The 20285-nt window shown below is 41.0% G+C and overlaps 1 protein-coding gene across 4 annotated transcripts in view; it reads left to right on the top strand.

Moving 5' to 3' along the window:
• Positions 1-20285, top strand: part of Pcsk5 (proprotein convertase subtilisin/kexin type 5) — a 405046-nt gene that overhangs the window by 272504 nt on the left and 112257 nt on the right. For 2 of the 4 annotated variants that reach the window (XM_029535426.1, XM_029535430.1), the window contains exons 17-20: positions 1723-1807; positions 5726-5823; positions 6246-6375; positions 7101-7216. In XM_029535426.1, coding sequence (XP_029391286.1) covers positions 1723-1807; positions 5726-5823; positions 6246-6375; positions 7101-7216 — 429 coding nt within the window. Of the gene's footprint in view, positions 1-1722; positions 1808-5725; positions 5824-6245; positions 6376-7100; positions 7217-10157; positions 10350-11744; positions 12725-20285 lie in introns of those variants that run through there. The other 2 variants (XM_029535432.1, XM_021222005.2) reach the window with 2 other exon arrangements.

Raw genomic sequence — 20285 nt, 5'->3', positions numbered from 1 at the left:
TGTGTGTGTGTGTGTGTGTCTGTGTCTGTGTGTGTCTGGTGTGTGTGTGTGTGTGTGTGTGTGTGTGTGTGTGTGTGTGTGTCTGTGTCATTATTACTTGTTGAAAATATTTAATCGCAATCAGGGGCTTCTACTCTGCCTTTGATCATTCAGTTTCTGGATAAAAGACACAACTTTTATATTTATAATAAGCCTTATTCAGCACTAGAGCTGGGCAGATATTTACCCTCTATGGTATTATGTCTACTTCCCTGACAATGGCCCCACAATATGACTTGTCATATTTTATCTTAACTACAATTGGCTGCCCCCAAGGCCATGATTTCAAGAATCTTACCCCACAGGGATTTCGCTCTCCACCTTCCTCTCTCTCCCCATCATGGTTCCCTTCAGACACCAAACCCTGCCTATATCAATTCTACCCAGTTATAGACTATAGGCATCTTTATTCACCAATCAGAGATAACTTGTGGGGCAAGGTCACATGGCATCACTTGGGTCTATGTGTAGGTATTCTGGTCCCTGGGGGCAACCAGGCATTGGGGGACCAGTATTTAGCATTACAATGTATAGCAGGAGACCAAACCTCAATAATTTCATGTTTTTGTCCAATAAAAGGCTCTTTTTTCCCTCAGATATAAATTGAATACAATTTTAACAATTACAAAAACTATAAGATATGGTGTACATTTATAATATCCAATTTATGTTTGACAACTTAGATAAAGTATTTTATTATCTATCCTATCTTAGTGAGTTTAAAGTTTTGTATCTAAATCCTTTTCTATCATAACTTGTATAGACCCTATAAATTTTTTTAAATCCTAACAATTAATCTTAGTTGTAAGACTATCTAGTCTTCAACCCCAACAGAAACCTGAGAAGGAATAAATATTACTTGAGTATGAAGAAGTACAAAGGGAGCACTTTCCAAAACTATTGAAATGACAGAGAGGTTTTGCTGCCTGGTCAGTCATCCACAAATTGTCTCTAACATTGGAGCTTCTTTCTTTAGCCTTCTGAACTAAAATATGACAGAGTTTTTTAATGAAGCAGGAATTATGAGGGATTTGCCTACCCTTTCATTTCAAAGTTTGGCAGCCTACTTCCCTGCGCCTTGTTTGTCCAGTTTGGCTGGTATTCTGTCTGCACCTCTGACTTATCAGAGCAAGTTCTCAATTTCCACCCAAAAAAATTGACCAAGGGAAAAGGCCTTTGTCAACTATTATGCCAAATCACTACTTTTCATGATAAAGCCGTCATGTTTCGCTCTTTTTTGCAGTGTGGACATGGATTTGTTATTGAATAGGAAAACTAAACAGTGTATCCACTCAAGTTAATATTGCTTCTACTGAATATGGATGTTGTTGGAATGTAATCACTTTTATATCCATTCCTTACCAATAGTGTCCTTGCATTATGAGTGAGTGAAATTTTCTGTTTTAAAAGCTAGAAAATCATGCTTTGGAAAGAGAATTGAAAGGAGTAAAAACTATAAACCTTTCAACTAAGAGTTTCTGAGGTCTGTCTGCATTGTGCCAAACAGGTGCATAGTACTCCCTGCTGTAACAGCTCATGAAATCAAGTGCCTGACCTTTTCGACGCAGCTTTCCAGCCGACCCTGTGACTGCAGAGCACATTAGTAAACACTGGAACATCTCCATTCTTTTGTGGAGTCCAGTTGACTGACGTATGACTGTGTTTCTTTTCTTCCCTTAACAGAGAAAAATGTTTGTGGGAAATGCAGTGAGAACTGTAAGGCATGCACTGGATTTCACAACTGCACAGAGTGCAAGGGCGGGTTAAGGTAAGAGAATGAGATCCAGCAAGAGACAGATCATCCAGGGAGATTTGCAGAGCAAATAGAAAAGAATGCATGAGAGTCCGCACGTAAACAAATAGCTCACTTCCATCTGCCCTTGGTTTGACTCACACTGAAGCACTTCCCTGTCATTTACATTATCTCTACAATTAGATGTGGGGGGAAAAATGGGTTACCATCTTGGCTAAGGAGAGATTGTAATCCAAATAAATTCCCTATAAAGGAGATGATTCAGTGGGTAGAGTGATGGCTCAGCAGTTAAATAGCACTTGCTGTTCTTGTAGAGGACGTGAGGATCAATCCCCAACAACCACATAGTGGCTCACAACTATCTGTAACTCCAGTTCTAGGAGATCCAGTGCCCTCTTTTGACCTGGACAGATTCCAGACACACATGTATGCATGCAGGTGAAACACTCAAGCACACAAAATAAATAAATCGACAATAAAATTAAAGTGATTAAAAAAAAAAAAGAAAGATGATTCAGATATAAGTAAAGATGACCATTTGAGAAGCATCCTTTATACATTTTGATCTGCACTATGCTTAGTTGAGAATGACTGGGCAGATAGTGCCTGTAAATGCTATTCAGTCTGCCTGATTAAATTCTCAATAGTGGAAGTTATTCTCTTATCTTCATTATTTCTCTACACATACCCAGTCATTCGCTTATCTTAAGTACTTCAGGTTCAGTTCCATTAGACTCTCTGTGGTCTGCACATAGAGTTAACACCAGGCGATGTTTTCCCCAGATTGATTGATGACTGGCTCATTGCCAAAACTGATACTTGGTAGACTGTAAGAGAGCAATGTTGCAGCATGAACATGGGACTTCTTTCCTGAGAGAAAGGTCAAATGCATCTGTGCTGAGTCCACCACCCCATATGGGCTGGGCTCTGCCTGTATATGGAGCTAGAGTTCTACAGTACATTCCATTTAGGTAGTGATAGGATACTGCACTCATTCCATCTTCCATCAAAAGTGAAATAGTACAGTGTAGGCAATTCCCAGCCAGGCGCCCTTGACAGTCATTGGTACTGGAATGGTATTTACATCTTAAAGGAACAGTGTAATGGTGAGGTAGAAGCCTTTTCCCTCAATGCATTAATCATGGCAAAGTCACTTAAATGCTGTTGCCTTGCATTATTCTCATTACAAAATGCTGAGACGAACCTCTACTTTGATGAACTATGCTAGCCTGATAATAGTTGTTTATTATGCCATCCATTTATTGTAACACTATAACATTTATGTATTACTTACATCTGGTACGTAATTAGTCCGTAAGAAATAAAAGACTACTGAGCTTATTTCTTTATTTCTTAGAGAACATTTTATGGAGCTAGTTAAAACAGAACACACAGCAGAAATATGGCAGCCATGTATATAATTTTAAATGTGCCCGTAGCCACATTAAAAGTGGTAAAAAGCAAGAAGGGATGTGAGATTAATAAAATATTTTACTTAAAATATATCCAAAATATATTATTACAACATGTGGCCAACATAAAAGAAATTACTAGTGAATTGCTTTAAATTCTTTATTATTTTATTAAGTCTTTGAAGTATGATATATATGGTCTTAGCGTATGTCTAAGACTCGACAATAATTTTTATGAGAAATATCTGTATTAAGAAGTTTTTAAATCTAATAGAGAGAGCAAATTTTATAAAGCCATTCTATTCCAAATGTGCTAAGAAGTTTTCCAACAACTGAATCTCATAAAAGTTTTTTTTTCAAATACGGTCATAAATTAATTAAAGTTGAATGAATATTTAAAATTCAATTTCTTCACGGCACTCGCATCATCTCAGGGGCTCAGTAGCCTAGTGGCTAGCACAGGCCCTGCCTTAGATGGTCTATACAGGATGGGATGGAGGCTGTTCAGAGCTGCACTGCTGGGCTTCATATTGCCTATGCTTTGGAAGCAGCTGACAGCTTCAGAGTTCAGTGACCGTGCTCTGTACCCACCCCTCGCTCCATCACTTCCAGCACAGTGCAGCCTCTGTCTCCTACTGAATGGAAGCCAACCTCAGAACGCCTGTCCTTTCTTGGAGAGCCAAGGCATCTTTTCTAAGACTGTGGTACATTTTTTTTTTTAGTGGTTCTTATTTTATCCCACAAAAGGATTAATTTGATGCACTACGCTTTTCTCTAGGGCTGGGGGAAGGGAAGCTCTTTGTTGGCACAGGTCAGCAAGCTCTGAGAATGACACATACTTTGGGGGACGCTGTCCTTTGTCACACCAAGGCTCCTTCCTAGGTGCTTCTGACCATTTGACTTCAGAAGACCGGTAAATTTTAAAGTAGTGGCTAAGAGCATACCCTTGCCTAAATACCTAAATGAAAATGATTTAAAACGCTAACAGGAGTAGTTATGATTCCTTTCTTCAGCTACTTTATTTTTGTACTTTCTGAGTGTCTTGAATGAACAGAGGGTGAAATAAAATTCAATTTTCAAAATTATTATAACCCATATACAAGGCAGTCGACTAGGATCTAAGTTGGAGCAATAGAGGCTATCAGAAAGTTGAAAGCATTTGACCATGTTCCGAACATACACGTTCTCCTATAGAAGCAATCTGTTAACAAGTTTGTGCCCACTCTCTTCCAGGTGCCATTCAGTAATATTTTATGTGAAATGTATAACTTCTAGGTGTATTTTTTAGTTTCAGAGTCATGCTGTCCACTTGGCATAGTATCATGTACCTGTCATCTCAGTACGGAGGATATGGAGGTCAGAAGGTCATGCCCAGTTATGTAGCTAGTGAGTTCAAGGCCAGTCTCGAAAATCAATAACTAAAGAAACAAACAAATAAATAAACAGAAACTGAAGCTATGAGAAATGTCATAGCTAACAGGAATGTGAAAGAAATATTTTTACATTTTCATTTTACATTTTAGAAACTCGGATATGGATCACAGTAGTAGCTAGAGAAACAGACATTTCAATAAATCACTTAATACTATAAAAATACCTCCAGGGAAAACTAAAAAATGATACAGCAAAGAAAAGTCAAGATGGTTGCAAGGTTGCGTTTTGCTTAATTACTCATTAGAGTGACTTAAGTAAATAAACTGTAAAATGTAGCAAAGTGGGCTGGAGAGAAGGCTCAGTGCTTAGAGCACGGACTCATCTCCCTGGGGACCTGAGTTCTATTCCCAGCCCCCACATCAGAAGGCTCACAACCACTCGATCAAAACAAATGTTTATCCAGGTCTGGTGGCACACATCTTTAATTCCAGCATTCAAGAGATAGAGACAGGCAGATCTCTGTGAATTAAAGGCCAGCCCGGTCTACAAATCAAGTTCCAGGACAGCCAGGGCTACACAGAAAAACCCTGTCTCAGGAAACAAAAACAAAAACAACAAAAGTCACAAAAATATTGTAAGATGTTGTCAACCATAGCATTGGTTCATCAGAGTTTTTAATCTTGTTTCATTTTTATGTTTGTGTTGTCTGCCTGCGTGTCTATGTATGCAGGCAATCCCCACAGAGGCTAGAGAAGGGCATCAGATCTGCTGGAGCTGGAGTAACAGAACATTGTGAGGAATCTTGTGGGTGCTAGGAACCCACAACAGGTCCTCAGCAAGAATAGTGAGTGCTCTTAACAACTGAGCCACCTTCCTAGCCTCTTGCCAAAACTGTTTAAAGCACTGTTAGATGTAAAGTAAGGTTGAAAAAAATGCCAGGTAGTTTGACACATTCAAGAGAGAGGCTGAGTGCTGCAGATGTTAATTCAAGTACCAAGAGAGGTCTAGGGCCACTTATTTTGTCATGCAGCTTTACCAATCTCTGGTGTCTGAGGGGACCATATTTGTTACATATGGCGTCTATGCATTCTTACCACTTTGCCATGAGGACAACAGTCTGCTTATAGCTTGTCCATGTTTCTCCCAGCCTTCAGGGATCCCGTTGTTCGATCACCTGCGAGGATGGACAGTTCTTCAACGGTCACGACTGCCAGCCGTGCCACCGCTTCTGTGCTACTTGTGCCGGTACCTTCTCCCACTCCTCCCCCTTAAGTTCCCCGCTTGTGGTTGTCCTTTTATTTGGCTGTAGCCATGTTTCATGCAGCTTTCAGTATGTTTCAAGAAAGTGTGTAGGGCCACATTTCACCTGATCATGGTACATCAATTGTCACAGAAAGCCAGTAATCATCAGCACCTTGTGAGGAACTTAAATGTCCCAGTAAGCATCTCTTTCTCAGAAGGACAGGCATTCTTGGCGAATAGATTCAGTTAAAAACACAGGAGTCCCCTCCCAGCCCCACTGAGGGAAAGTAAGAGAGAGGACAAAGTTATGACTTAAGTTGGTGGCAGATGGGTGTGGCTGTCGCAGACTGCTACAGAATCCCATGACTCTGCCTGTCCTGAGGCTTTTCTTCGTTCCTGTTTCTTGCATGTGCTTTGCACTGAAGGGGCCGGAGCAGATGGATGTATTAACTGCACCGAGGGGTATGTCATGGAAGAGGGAAGGTGTGTGCAGAGTTGTAGTGTGAGCTACTACTTGGACCACTCTTCAGAGGGTGGCTACAAATCCTGCAAGAGGTAAGTTCACCTACTCTGACCCTAGCACTTGATATCTGAGTTCCCTGTAGGACTGTCTTCCTAAATAATGAGAAAACTGATGATTTTTTAATGATAAAGTACAGTTCGGTCTCTGTGTCTTTGGACACTGCAGAATTTGTTCGTGTTGGCTGGTATTTTTAATACCTCAAGATCAACTTAAAGTTTTGAGTGTGTGTGTGTGTGTGTGTGTGTGTGTGTGTGTGTGTGTGTGTGTGTGTTTGTAGAAGGTGCCTGGGACCAGAGGTCAACATCAAGTGTCTTCTTCAATTGTTCTTTTAAATTTTTTGAGTCAGGATTAGTCACCAGTTTGGTTACACAGTCAAGCACAAGCTCCCTCGATCTATCTTCCTTCCGGTGCTGGGAATATAGAGACAATACCACACCTGCCTTTTGCCATCGGTGCTGGGGATCTGAACCTTACCAAATAAGCTGTCTCCCCATTTCCCCTTCACAAATACCTTAGAGTTCTTAAAATAGTATTTCTGTATCCAGGACACACTTTGTCCCAGTTGGCACCAATGTCTACCAGTGTCTACCTGCCATGCTTTGCCTAATAATCTCAAATCTAACAGCTATTATAAGAAAAATAGCTTTGTCATCTTCAAAGGAAGAACTAATTTGAAGATACTAAGAGGTTGAAAGTAAATATCCCCCCCCCCTTGCAGATGGATCAGAGATTCAATAGCTATGTATTTTGCCTATAGATGTGATAACAGCTGTTTGACATGCAATGGGCCAGGATTCAAGAACTGTTCCAGCTGCCCCAGTGGGTATCTTTTAGACTTGGGAACGTGTCAGATGGGAGCCATCTGCAGGGATGGTGAGTACAGCTACATGATCTGCTCTGTGATCTTTGCACTTTACGGACTAACATATTTCCATTTTAATAAAGAGACTAACAAGCATGTATTTAACAGGATATACTCAGCATCTTGTGGGCATTCGCTGACCTTGATTTACACCTTTAATGAGTCATGTTCCTTTGTATTCTTTTGTTTTCATTGTAGAAAGATGGAATCTTACTGTGTAGCTTAGGCTGGACTCTAACTCATGGTCCTCCTACTTCAGGTACCTGGGTATCACGAAATCACCTGCAATTCCCAAGACAGTTCCAGTTAGTTGTTTGAGTGAATAAACTTTACTTATCAGAACAGCTATCCCTTCCTAGAAAAGCTGAGCATGTACTCCAAGAGCACACACGTGCATAGCCTTCCCCACTATCAACAACCCGCAGGACAGTATTGTATCTGTCACACTCATGAACCCACAAAGACACACCATCAACAACCAAGTCCATAGCTCCCCCTAGCATATGTTTTGGCACTATAAATTTACTGCGTTTGAGTAACTGTACATGACATGTGTGTACAATTATCTCATCACACGAGATGGTTTCAGTGCCCTAAAAATCCCCTGTGTTCCCCCATTCATCATCTTGCTTCCCAGTTCCTAGACTCTCTGAATTTCTTTTTTTTTTCTGTCTCCATAGAGTCTTTCTTTGCAAAACATCTAATATTTATGATCATATAGTATGTAGCCTTTCCTGGTTGGTTGGTATTTTAATTGTTTTCTTCCAATTTTTGTTTGTAGACAGACTTTGTCCAGATTTTTTGATGTCTTGTACATAGAACCTTATACCCTCCCATGAACACTTAGCATTTTGCATAAGTATCTTCCAAAGTCCTATGTTTTAAACATTCCTGGGCTGCTTCATTTTAATGAGAGCATAGGGCTTAATCATATAAACATTCCCTAGTACTTGCCATTCTCTGGTAATCTGGATTTTTAATCATTTCAATAGTTGAATCCTAATCCAATAGTATCAGAGTATTTCCTGGAGCAAGTAAATCTAGGAATTAATTTTCCAGTATTCCAGCAGGAAAAAAAAAAACAAAATGTGATGATTAAAAAAAAAAATGACAGGTGAAACCTGGAACATAGGTGTTGGGCCAGTCTGCTTTTCTTGCCATTAATGGTTTCTATTCAAATTCTAGAACCTACACCGTCCCCAAAGATTCTGACTGAATAATGCAGGGTATAATGTGACATAGATACTTTTAGCAACTTTTAAGTGTCCCTAGTTTGCAGTGCAAGTTAAGGAACTTCCTCTACCAGCATGGCAAATGCCAGGTTCTCTCGCCTCTTCAAAGTCACTGCTGTCACCTGTAAATTCAGCATGTTTCAGTTATTCAAATGCCAACATTAGTTTTTTATTTTTTTATTTTCCACATAATCTATATTCAGGAGATACTAACTTGGTACCCTAGTTTTACACACAAAGTATATCTCTACAGAGAAATCAATTGTATTTGAACATCAGCATGTTCAACATGTCTTTGGAGACTGCATTTGGAACAGTCTTGGTCACAAGGCTATATAGCCCTAGGGAAAGGCAGAACATGGCATTAGGAGTCTGTTTGCTGTATTCAGATCTTCACACCACACAAGCTGAAGAAGGTGCTACTGATGCTGTGTGGTTATTCCACGGCTCACTATTAGGAACCTCAAAAGGGCATAGCAGGAAGGGGGCCAATGAGAACATTGATACATGCTCATTTGTAGTCATTTTTCCTTGAAGCATCTGGGTGGCTTCATCTTCATCATGTTTCAGGACAGGTAATGTAGCAGAGTAGGCTGAGTCCTCCCTACTCTATGCTTTTAAAGCCAGCCAGGGATAGTTCTTAGTACACCACTCTGGGTGGAGAAACCTGAAGTGGAGGCACAGGGCCATTTAATTATCAACTGTCAGTTACCAGGACATCTCCCTTGAAGTTTTCACCTCTAGCATTTGGTATTAAGCACATAAGATTAATGAGGCCCTAAACCGCCTTGCTAAGCATTGATGACCATGGGCTAAGTTGTACCAAATGGCAACTTGGTCAAAGGGAAGTTTCAGGATTGTGGGCTAGAGTGGAAAATGAAGAGCTGCTGTTTGCAATGAGGCCACTCTCAGGCCTTTGAAGAATGAGGTCCTTTGAGCCCTTGGTCACATGGCTAGTGCTCTAAAGGACTAGAGGTTACTCCTTTTCAACTCCATATTTCCATGATTCTAAGACAATTGTTTGGCAGTTTAATATCTCTGGAATCATATGTATCTGTTAATTCATGACAACTCACTATTGATTTTGACCATCTGGTTGACAATATGTAACTGTCATGCCTGGATCTTAGCCACAGAAATGTACATTGAATTGAATGAAACTTGTAACTCCTGGTTCTTCTGTCTCATTTAACAGCAGTTCAAATGAACATGGAAGAACTACATGGAGCATCATATCACATACTGCTGATAAGAATAAAATTAAATTTTCAATTGCTAACAGAATATGGTATCACAGTGTAAACATTATTACCTTGTGATACTGAAATAACAGTCAATCTTAAATTGTCATGGATTCATTGTATCTTAGATTCTGTGAAATATGGTATAAACGACTGAATATTTTCTGCTCTCGATAATTCTGAGAACAGTTCCTTGCTTGTGATATTATTGATTTCTAATTTATTCCTTTTTTCCCACTCTCTTTTTCCTTTTTCAAATGGATACCAATTACATTTACTACTGGACTGCAATATTTCTCCTTGAAAACACTGCTGTTGACTGAAATCATTTTGGGTGGACCAAATTCCCTCCTGTGCCTGCTCCTGAATGACCTCTTCCAATCCCCCAAATCTACCTCTCTGGCCAATCAAAACTTACCTCGGTGTGTCATGCTGTTCTTCACTCCACTCCCCCTCTGTCTTGCTGACTTCCGGAAAAGCTACGGAAGAGTCCTGGGCAGAAGGAGGCTTCTGCGCGCTTGTGAAAAAGAACAATCTGTGTCAACGGAAAGTTCTCCAACAGCTGTGCTGCAAAACATGTACATTCCAAGGCTGAGCAGCTGCCTCCCATCCCTGTTCCTGTAGACTTATAGATTATTCCATATTATTAAAGAAAAAAAAAAAAGCCAAAACCTGCAAGCCACCTCTCTCTTTCTTGCTATCTTTATTTTTTCTCTCTCTATCTTAAGTTTGTGCAGGGAGATGGTGAACTGTTTTGTCAGAACTTAAATAGAAGAAAAAAAAAAAAAAAAAACGACAACAAGCCTACCTTTTATAACTGGATGTTTAGTGTTAAACAGCCAGAATCACAGAGACAGTATTGTATAACCAAAGTATTTGATGCCAAAATTTGACGTTAAAATAATGATTTGATTTCCTGCCCTGGTTTGAAAGTCCATTTTATTCCTTTGCAGTCATTCACTGTTTCTCCTTTAAAAAAAAAATCCCTAAAAATATTTACCCCCCGCAAAAAAAATAAACAAAACATCGTAAGAGCACACATAGATCAGAATGAACAGAGAGCTTTGCCTCAGTCATTTTTCTGGCTTTCCTCTGCAGCCAGGGAAAAGGATAGGAAACTGGACCTTAGGGACACCCTGCACAGTGTGTTCAGTGTCTTGTCTTGGTGTTCATGGTTCCATGGTGATACCTTCCCACACATGATTTGCTTTGTATGTTGCATTCCTTTTTTTTTTTTTTTTGCACTTTTCTTACCTGATAAGTCTCCTCCACTGCCTTCATCAAGCAGACTTTTTGCCACTGGCTTTTCAAACCCTGTCAATTGGGTTATTTTTTACACAGCTGGTAAAATGGATTATTCTGCAGAGTCAAATGGACAGTAGAAGCATGTGATAGCCAAAAGGGCTGAGGCTGATCTGGGTCCCCCAAAGCCCAGAGAGACATATGTAGGCTCTGTACAACCTCTCGGTGCTATCTAGCCATTGCCCCCCTACCTTTTTTTTTTTTTTTTTTTAAACTGTCATCAGAAATTACTTTTGTCATGTGGGAAGCATTTGGATTATGATGCAGGAAATTTCTTCCTGGGGTCAAAAGTTTCTAAGAAGTTCTGTATTTTTTAAGAAATGGAATTTATTTAAATACTATTTAAGCTCATGCTTAACACTAGTGGAACAGCGTTTTTCAATGGTGCTTATTACTCAATTTGTCTCCTCCTGTCATTTTTTAGAAAATAAAACTGGAAATTGAATGTGGGTGGCATGATTGTACCCTCCTGGTTCTGTATTTTTCTCACTCCTCTGTCCTTCTATAACTAGGGTCATGTTCTTACACACTTGTCCACCAAATGTCACTGAGCTGGGGTTGGTTTGTCTGTCTGATTCGAAATGTGTTCACACTTTGTAGAGCCTAGAATACTAGACTATAGAGAAACTACTTTGAATCTGTGGTTGAAAATGATGAAATGTGATAAATCGTTTCGTAGTTCCTCAGAGAATAGCTGATATCCCACTCCTTCATTTTTCCTTTCAAATCTCCTTGGTGACCTCATTTACTTGGAGCATGGTCAGGCATCTCCAGATTCTAAGCTTTGGAAAGCTACACTTCCAAGATGCTGTGGCTTCACTGCTAAGAAGAGAGTGACGACCTTGAGAAGGAGCTGGGGTGTGGATGCTAGAGTCCCCATTCAAACAAACAAGCAGGGAACAGCCTACCCTGAAAATATCCCTAGTCCACAAAGTTCACTTCTAACTGCAGGTAGATAATGAGTAATTGGTCTATTGAACCCTTTAATAGCATTTTAATGTTACTGAGTCAGGAGATTCATAAGTAACTAAGAAACTGGCAGGTTATACTGGGCAACTTTCTTCTTTAGAACACTGTAGGCTCTTCTCACTCAAAGAGCAGAGGGATTCCTGGTCACAGTGTATTATTCTTATGTTTAAATGCACGGACTTATGTTTAAATGAACATGTGTAAAACACCAGCCAGACAGATGACAAACACAAGACTTGCCTGCAAAGAAATTGAGTTGATTAGGCAAGTCTATACAATTAGAGGCAAAGGTCACAATGATGCAAAAGATAAAACTGATGTCCTTATCCTTAGACAATTAACCACCAAATTCCCTGGGGTTCATGGCCATGCAGTCCATTTCCCATTGACCATGCAGGTGCACATCACGGAAATACCGGTTTAACTACTAGTGTGTTACTGCCTCACTTATCTACATTAACTAGAACAGAATGCTTTCAACGTTTACGTTAATGTTATATATTATGTATAAATATATATATTCATAATGAGTATATGTAATGGATAGCACAAAATTTGGGGACGTGACAAATGCTCTTACCCTTTGGAGACAAAAGTCCTATTTTCTGTTTTTCTTTTGTCTTTTGATCTTTAATTCACTAATTAATAGTGACCTGTTGTTAAATCCAAATCCACTTTGCTGAAAAATACTGTACATGTGTAAAATGTTCAGTTGGTTTTTTTGTAAAATATAGAACAGTTGTAATTGATACTGGCCAAAATCAATGTTATTCCATATTTTATTTTTTCTATTAAATTAACCTAAGTTCCTGTTTATTTGATCTCTTCATACCCATGTGTAAACCCCTCTGAAAGGCTTAGTGGATGAGAAACTTCTCTGCTTCCATATAGAAGCAGAATATGAGGGATTAGTGGATATGAGTGAAACATCTAAGTACAGATAGAAAAAATGGGAAGATGGGTAGAAACAGGGAGGCGGAAACGACACACAGAACAAGTGACATTTGGACAGCAATGTATGTTAAATCTCATTTCTAGGAATATCGTAACAAAAATACCTATTAAAATGTGGCACAGTTTCTGTCCAGCTGTAGCTACCTAGTTGTTGGTGTGGCAGGTAGCTGAGTCATTTCTGCAAAAAAAAAAAAAAAAAGAATGGGGGGGGGTGGGAATGTCTGTGAAGGGGTGGGTAAGGATGTAGTGAATGTAAAAACTGAAAAGAAAGGAGGTTCAGTCTGTTGACATCTTGTATAAATTTGCCAGTGGCTAACAATGAACACTTAACGGATGAGTTTGTCCAACAGAAATATCTGAGACATAGCGCTAAATGGGAAATGAGCTAAACTGAGCAATGGGGATGTATTCTTGTGGACCCTGCTTGCAATGCATTCACTCCCCTGGTATTTCATTACTTGCCCTAGGCAGAGAAGTGAGAGAGAAATCAGCCAAAGAAGCCAGGTGAGTTCCAGCCAGATTAAACCATCAGAGAACACAGAAGATTTAAGGGAAAGCTGCTGCTCTCATACAGTCCTGATATAAAGACAAAGGGAATTAATTTTAGTGACCACAGTGCAGCGCACACCATGAAAATGTAACACATATATCCTAATATATCCTAATGTACATATAACCTCTACTGAGTCTAAGAAGACTCCAGAGCAAGGTTATGTATGGTGTCCTGTTTACCCATCGGGAAGCTGGAACATCTAACTCCAAACCAACTGAGGCAGCAAACTGATAATCGCAATAATGACGTTCAGAAACTGGCAGAGTGCCGGGAGTTACAAGTCTTGTCAGTGGTCACTTAGTTAAGTTTAGGCTGAACTGGTCAGAGGTGAGTTCCTGGAGCAAATAGAAGTACAATTGGTCTATGACTGTCGAGGGGTCTTGGTCAGGTTCAAGGGTCATGATAGGATTTGTTTTCTCTGCCAGTTAAAGAATCAAAAGGCAGGGAAAGTGTTGAGCAGGACAGGTAACCGCTTGATAAATTTCCAACACAGCAAATAGGACGGTATAGAATCAGTAATTTAGGAATGGCTTTTATTGAGGGTAAGGAAAAACTCATATAGCAAGCACAGAGAAAAAGGACCATCTGCAAAGCAGAGAGCAGATTTGAGAAGCCAAAGACCATGAGCTTCTCCTTGAGAGCTGGAATTATTAAAGTCCTTGAAGGGTCTTCTCTAATTTAGGGTTGATCAATTTGAAGAAAGGCAAGATGGCAGATTGACCAACTTGTTTTCATCCAACCATGAACTTGTTGAGCCAGTTCATCAGCAGGGGCCCTACCTCAAAAAAAAAAAAAAAAAAAAAAAAAAAAAAAAAAAAAAAAAAAAAAAAAAAAAAAAAAGAAAGAAAGAAAGAAAGAAAGAAAGAAAAAAAGAAAAGAAGCCGGGCGGTGGTGGCACATGCCTTTAATCCCAGCACTCGGGAGGCAGAGGCAGGCAGAATTCTGAGTTCGAGGTCAGCCTGGTCTACAAAGTGAGTTCCAGGACAGCCAGGGCTACACAGAGAAACCCTGTCTCGAAAAAAACCAAAAAAGAAAGAAAAAAGAAAAAGCCCATAAGACTTTTGTTTTAGCTGCCAGACTCTTGTTTCAGGGTCAGAGGATGGTGGAGAACCCAGTCATCTTGAAAGTTAGCTATCTGTGCTGCCTAGTTATGGTCCCTCTCCCTATCTGTTTGCCTATCAAGGAGTTCTCAAGTGGCACCCCAGGAGAAGCCCTTAATCAGCAGTGGCCTTCTCAGGCTTATCAGAAAGTTGCAAGCCATGAACTTGGTAGCGAAGGGAGCTGATGGGCTTTGTAACTATTGAAATTTCTATATTAGGTGATCAATGCTGTCAGCATACTTGAGTGTGGAAATACACAACCCCTACTCTGCACAACCTTCCCACACATATACCCCAGTAGAATGACTCCTGAGATGCTGACATGGATAGATAGATGTTTTTCATGGTGTTTGCATCTTCATCCACCCTCACACAGTATACCAGCAGAAAGCACTGTGCTAGCCAAAAGGTGTCTTAGTTAGAATTGTACTGCGGTGAACAGACACCATGACCAAGGCAACTCTTATAAGGGCGTTTAATTGGAGCTGGCTTACAGGTTCAGAGGTTTAGTCCATTATCATCAAGGCAAGAGCATGGCAGCATCCAAGTAGGCATGGTGCAGGAGATGCTGAGAGTTCCACATCTTCATCTGAAGGAATGTGGAAGAAGACTAGTTTCCAAGCAGCTTGGAAGAGGGTCTTAAAGCCCCCCCACACACACACACACAGTGATGTCCTTTGTCCAACAAGGTCACACCTATTCCAACAAGGCCACACCCTGGGCCAAGCACATTCAGTCCACCACCCGAGGCAATCTTAAACTGCCCTGGCCAGTTGGATCCTATCTCCTTCCATTCTCTAATACAAAATGGCAGGGGGGAACTAAGGCCAGCTGCAGCTTGATCTTGCCTACCCTAATCTGGGCTCTCAGCCCTAAGCTCAGAATATGTACATGACACAGAAAGTATAACCCTGTTTCTCTTCTCTAGTTAACATCCATTTCCAGGTGATCTTGTTGCCAGACCATAAAATCCAAAGTTCTCCACAGAGCACTTTAGAGCCTTTGACATATTCAGTTGGGCACAGCTAAGATGAACTGAATTTCGCTGTGGCTTATTGGAGCTCCTTGGCACCAAGGAGCAGACTCTAATCCACATAACTGTGTCTTCTCGACATCACTAGAGGTGACGATCCAGCCAGATTCAGTTCTTTGGCAGCAAACTGGCTGTCATGTAGCAGGCCAGAGCGTGAGTGGTGGCACAGGACCCTGTCCTCTACCGCCAGGAGACTCTTCAGAAAATGACTTGGCTGGGTTTCCCTTGGATTGGTTGGTTTCATTTCTGAGACAGACTTTCACACTATAGCTTAAACTGGCCGTAAACTCAGCATTCTTCCAGCCGTTGCTGGGTTAGTAGGCATGAACCCATGCCTGGCCTTAGTTAGGTTATTATTGAGGGATTTGCTTAACAGGATCTTGTCCAGGTGGCCATTGTTTGGCTATAGCTATTGTTTTGTTTTCTGAGCAACAAAAGATATTTCTAGAAAATTCCAGACATAATTTCTGAGTTCCTTGAACTTTTGTCAATATTTTTATATACTTTTGTAGCATATAGCTTTTGCTACCCCACTTTAAGCTCCAGGAACAGCCTGTGCTACCAACCCCCCTCAGATCTGTGGATGAAAAACACAGACATATACATTGCTCAATTTCAACCTACATTCTTGGCTTAGTTGCTGGGCACTACTAATTTTCCACAGCTATTGAGCCAATACTTTAGTTCAGCACCCTAAATCTACCCTCAACTTTAATTGTTCAGTTACCTTTAGTCCCAGTTCAACACCATAACATCCCACCTGGAAAAGTGGCCTATGGATGCTCTACCCAAGATCTTACATGGTTGGTCACCTTTTGTCCCTCTGAAGCATGGTGAAAAATTCCTTTCCTCCTTTATGTCTCCTCCCCTCCTCTCCAGGGACTCTGAAGTCCTGTCTCTTTCCTTCCACCCAGCAATTGGCCCCTGGCATCTTTAGGGATAGATCAAGAGCCAATTGGGGAACAGAACCTTAGCATCAGACCCACTCCCTACATACTTTAAGTATGTAACATGTTAAGAGTAACATGGTTTTATTTAATTGGGCACATACAGAAGTCACCACAGACATGAATTTTTTGACACAAGAATTACTGCTAGTAGAAGGTGTGGCCAGGACTCAAGCCACCACTTCACACCTGTCCCTCATACTGCTTTCGTTTTTAAGTGTGCCATAGCACATTAACTTCAAATGACACACATTGCAATGTGAGCAGAAATCCTTTCCCAAAAAAGGATACAAAGGGCACTGACCATTTGAACTTGCCTTTTTGGTTTTTTTTTTTGGGGGGGGGGTTGTTTTTTATTTATAAGCCCAAATAAATACAAACTTTCTTTGCCATACACCGGCTTCTGATGTTCTTACCTTCTCCAGACTGACCTTCTAATGGGGTAATACATACAAAAGACTTAGCTATAATGTGACAGTATTTAAAGGGGCATAAAACATGTTGAGAGTTCAGAGAAACAAGCTAACTTTGCCAAAGAAGTATTGATGCCCCTTGTCCTTGTACAAGGCTGCCAAAGTCATCCCCAAATAGTGTGAAACGTTACAAATAGAGTTGGCTCTGCTGTGCACAAATAAAGCTGCAAAGGTCAAAATCAAATGGTATCTTAATTAAATATCTGTAAATTGCAACATGTCAAACTAGTCAATTATAACTCCACTCTTAAGGAATTGTGTATAATTAAATTTAATGTAGGATGAAGGTGAATTTTAATGACTGATACAATGAGAAAAAAAAAAAAAAAACCTCCGGAAGTTAGAGCAGGTAGTTTCCGTGGGGATATTAATATTGCCTTGAAAGAGAGGGAGAAATTCATCATTCACTCCAAAGGCCATGTTTCAGTGAGGACACTGGGGTGAAAGCCAAAAAGGATACTTTCCGGGGAAAGCCACCTGTAAATCCTGTCTTTGCTTTCCAGGCTCTCTCTAAGGAGCTTTTAGTCTTATTGCTTTAAACTCCTACAGACCTACTTTCCATTTCAATGACAAAACACCCGAGGCTGCATACTTTATAAAGACAAAAGGTTTGTCTAACATAATTTGGGGAGCTAAGAAGTCCAGCCAACATGACACTAGATTATGAATCACATATACACAAATCCATCCCTACTCCCGTGCTACATAGCATCATGGTTGGAGGTATGGCTTNAGTTCCTATAGGATAGGAATGATCACATGGTGAGACCAGAAGTCACTAAGAACTAAGGACAGAGCAGGCTTGCCTTTTTTCTTTCTTTTTTCCAACAATGACAGTCATGAGAACTAGCTGGTCTACCATCACAACTCTCTTAATTTAGTTAAGGGGCTTGTCCAGAGGCTTCCCAATAAGCTCCACCCTTAAACATCCCCCACCACTGAACATCACACACTAGAAAACTACGTGGAACAGCCTTTCTTTTTCCTAATCTTTTTCCCCAGATTTTGCTGATTCTATTAACTACTGTGTAATTGTCTTCAGATACCTGGTAGGCATCTCAGTTAACAAATCCAAAACAATCATGAGACATGTCAACCCTGCCCCCACTGCCTCTTCCCCTACAGCGCTCCTTTCTCAGGAAAGGTCTATTATAAATCCACCCAGTTGCTCGGAACTCCTCTTTTCTGCCCCAAATCCAACTTAATAGCAAAGTACCACCGCTCATACTTCCAAGCTTGCTCTCTCAATGGCCCACTTCTACCTACTCCATGAGTCTTTAAGTGGCTTCTCTGCCTTTATGCTGCACCTCTATCTTCTCTTTTATCCCTGTCCCATCCTCACAGCAGACTGCCAGGTTTTCTCTCACGCATGTTCAGAATAAAACCAAACTTCTCTGAGATCTTTCTGCCCTCACCTTGTGATGTCTTTAGCCTCATACTCTGGCCTTACTAACTTTGTGTTCTTCAAACAAAACCAGTGTGTTTATGCTTCAAGATATTAAGTCTTAGTTTTAAAAAAAAATCTCATTTCTGTTATGGGATAATGTGTTACTTGCTCACATCCTGCGGTACAATGATGAGAAAAGCTGCAGGTCACCTTTCTGATGTGAGCTGCACCCACCTTCCTCTTTCCATAGCCATAATCACTTGGCATTCTTGATTCAGTTGCCTGTTTACTGTCAGTCAACTCCATGAGAACTGGTGCTGCTCTGTCCATCCTGTCTGCAACCATCAAGATATATAAGCATATCTTGTTTAATTATAATCTGTGTAATAAACAAAAAGGGGGGATAATCAATATTTTTTATAAGTCAAAAAAAAAAGCCCCTTAGGATCCTTAAGAATAGTACTCTAGAGACTCTATGCAAAGGCACCGGGCCACTTGAAGGACTGTTCAGGGAGGTGGCAGGCAGAGCAGGTAAGGTGTGCAGCTGAAGGAAGGATTCATGGGCCATTGCCTTCCTTCCATCTCCTCTTCACCAGAGTCATCACCCCTCTTGAGAGGCTAATTGATTTGCCCAAGGACCCCATAAGTCACCTCTTGGCTCCTCGCCAATGTATGTGGGAAGCAATCATTCAGAGAGAGTGCTGAGGAAGGCATACCTGCTTTAGTCCCCAGAGGGCTAATGGCTGCTTTGAGCCAGCTAATGAAAGGCTAGGGGACTCAGCAGAGCTCAGTGGCCATGTGAACTCACACGAGAGAGGTGACCTGCAACTCCTCCTTGGCATCATATCCCAGGCTAGGGGGAGCATGGCAAAGTAACATATTATCCCATGACTGCAATCCTGTGAGTCCTGCTAGCAAACCGGGGGTAGCAAAGTCTAGGTGTTTTCAAATAGGCTTCTGCTGCCTTGTGAATCATAGTAGTTACAAAAACAATAAAAAACAAACTATCATGAAAGGGTAAGACCTGTATTACATGTGGGACTGAATTTGTAGATGACTTTAACACTGTGAGAGCCGTCAAAGTGGCACATTATTTCTAAGACATGTGGCTATGAATTATCTAAAGCCACAATAGCAGCTGCGGCACCCACTGCTTTCTACTATTTTATTTTTATTTTTTTGTGTATACTTGTGAGGTTTAGGGTGTGGGGGAGAATGCTGTGGAAGGTTGTCTGCCTGGCTGGCAGGCAGGCTGGCTGGCTGGCTGGCTGGCTGGCTGGCTGGCTGGCTGGCTGGCTGGCTGGCTGTGTAGCTGTATGGCTGTGTGGTTGTGGTACCAGCTAAAGCCAGAAGAGGGCATTGGATCCACCAGAGTTACAGGCTGTTGTGAGCTGCCCAGCATGAGTGTTGGGAACTGATTCTCTGCAAGAGCAGCAAGCTCCCTTAACAGCTGGGCCATCTCTCTTACTTTATTCTTCGATAGTGTTTCAAGTAGCCCCAGCTGACCTCAAAACACATTGTGGAGCTATGGCTGACCTAGAACTCCTTTATCTTCTTGGTCCCACTTCTCCAACACTGGCGTTACAGCCTTGCTACACCACACCTGTCTTGATCATCAAGTTCTTCAAGGATGAACTGTGAGGAACCAGGCAGCTGTGTACCAGTTGTCGTCCAATACAGTTAAAGTTAGTGGCTCTTTGGATCAAAGAAAAGGTTGACGGCGAACAGCTTCAGCACTGCAATCTATAGCCTCTGAGTGGCATCCACTAGGATGCATGGTGCAGGCTACACTGGCTATATGTTATCTGATGGTTGTAGGCCAAACACCCCAGTGCCTGCCATGCTTTTTGCAGCCCTCTGAAGCTGACCAGTGACAAGCAGGCCAGCTC

This window comes from Mus pahari, chromosome 1, assembly GCF_900095145.1.
Source record: "Mus pahari chromosome 1, PAHARI_EIJ_v1.1, whole genome shotgun sequence".
In the NCBI taxonomy this organism is placed as follows: domain Eukaryota; kingdom Metazoa; phylum Chordata; class Mammalia; order Rodentia; family Muridae; genus Mus; species Mus pahari.
This window is presented reverse-complemented; position numbering and strand designations above follow the sequence as displayed.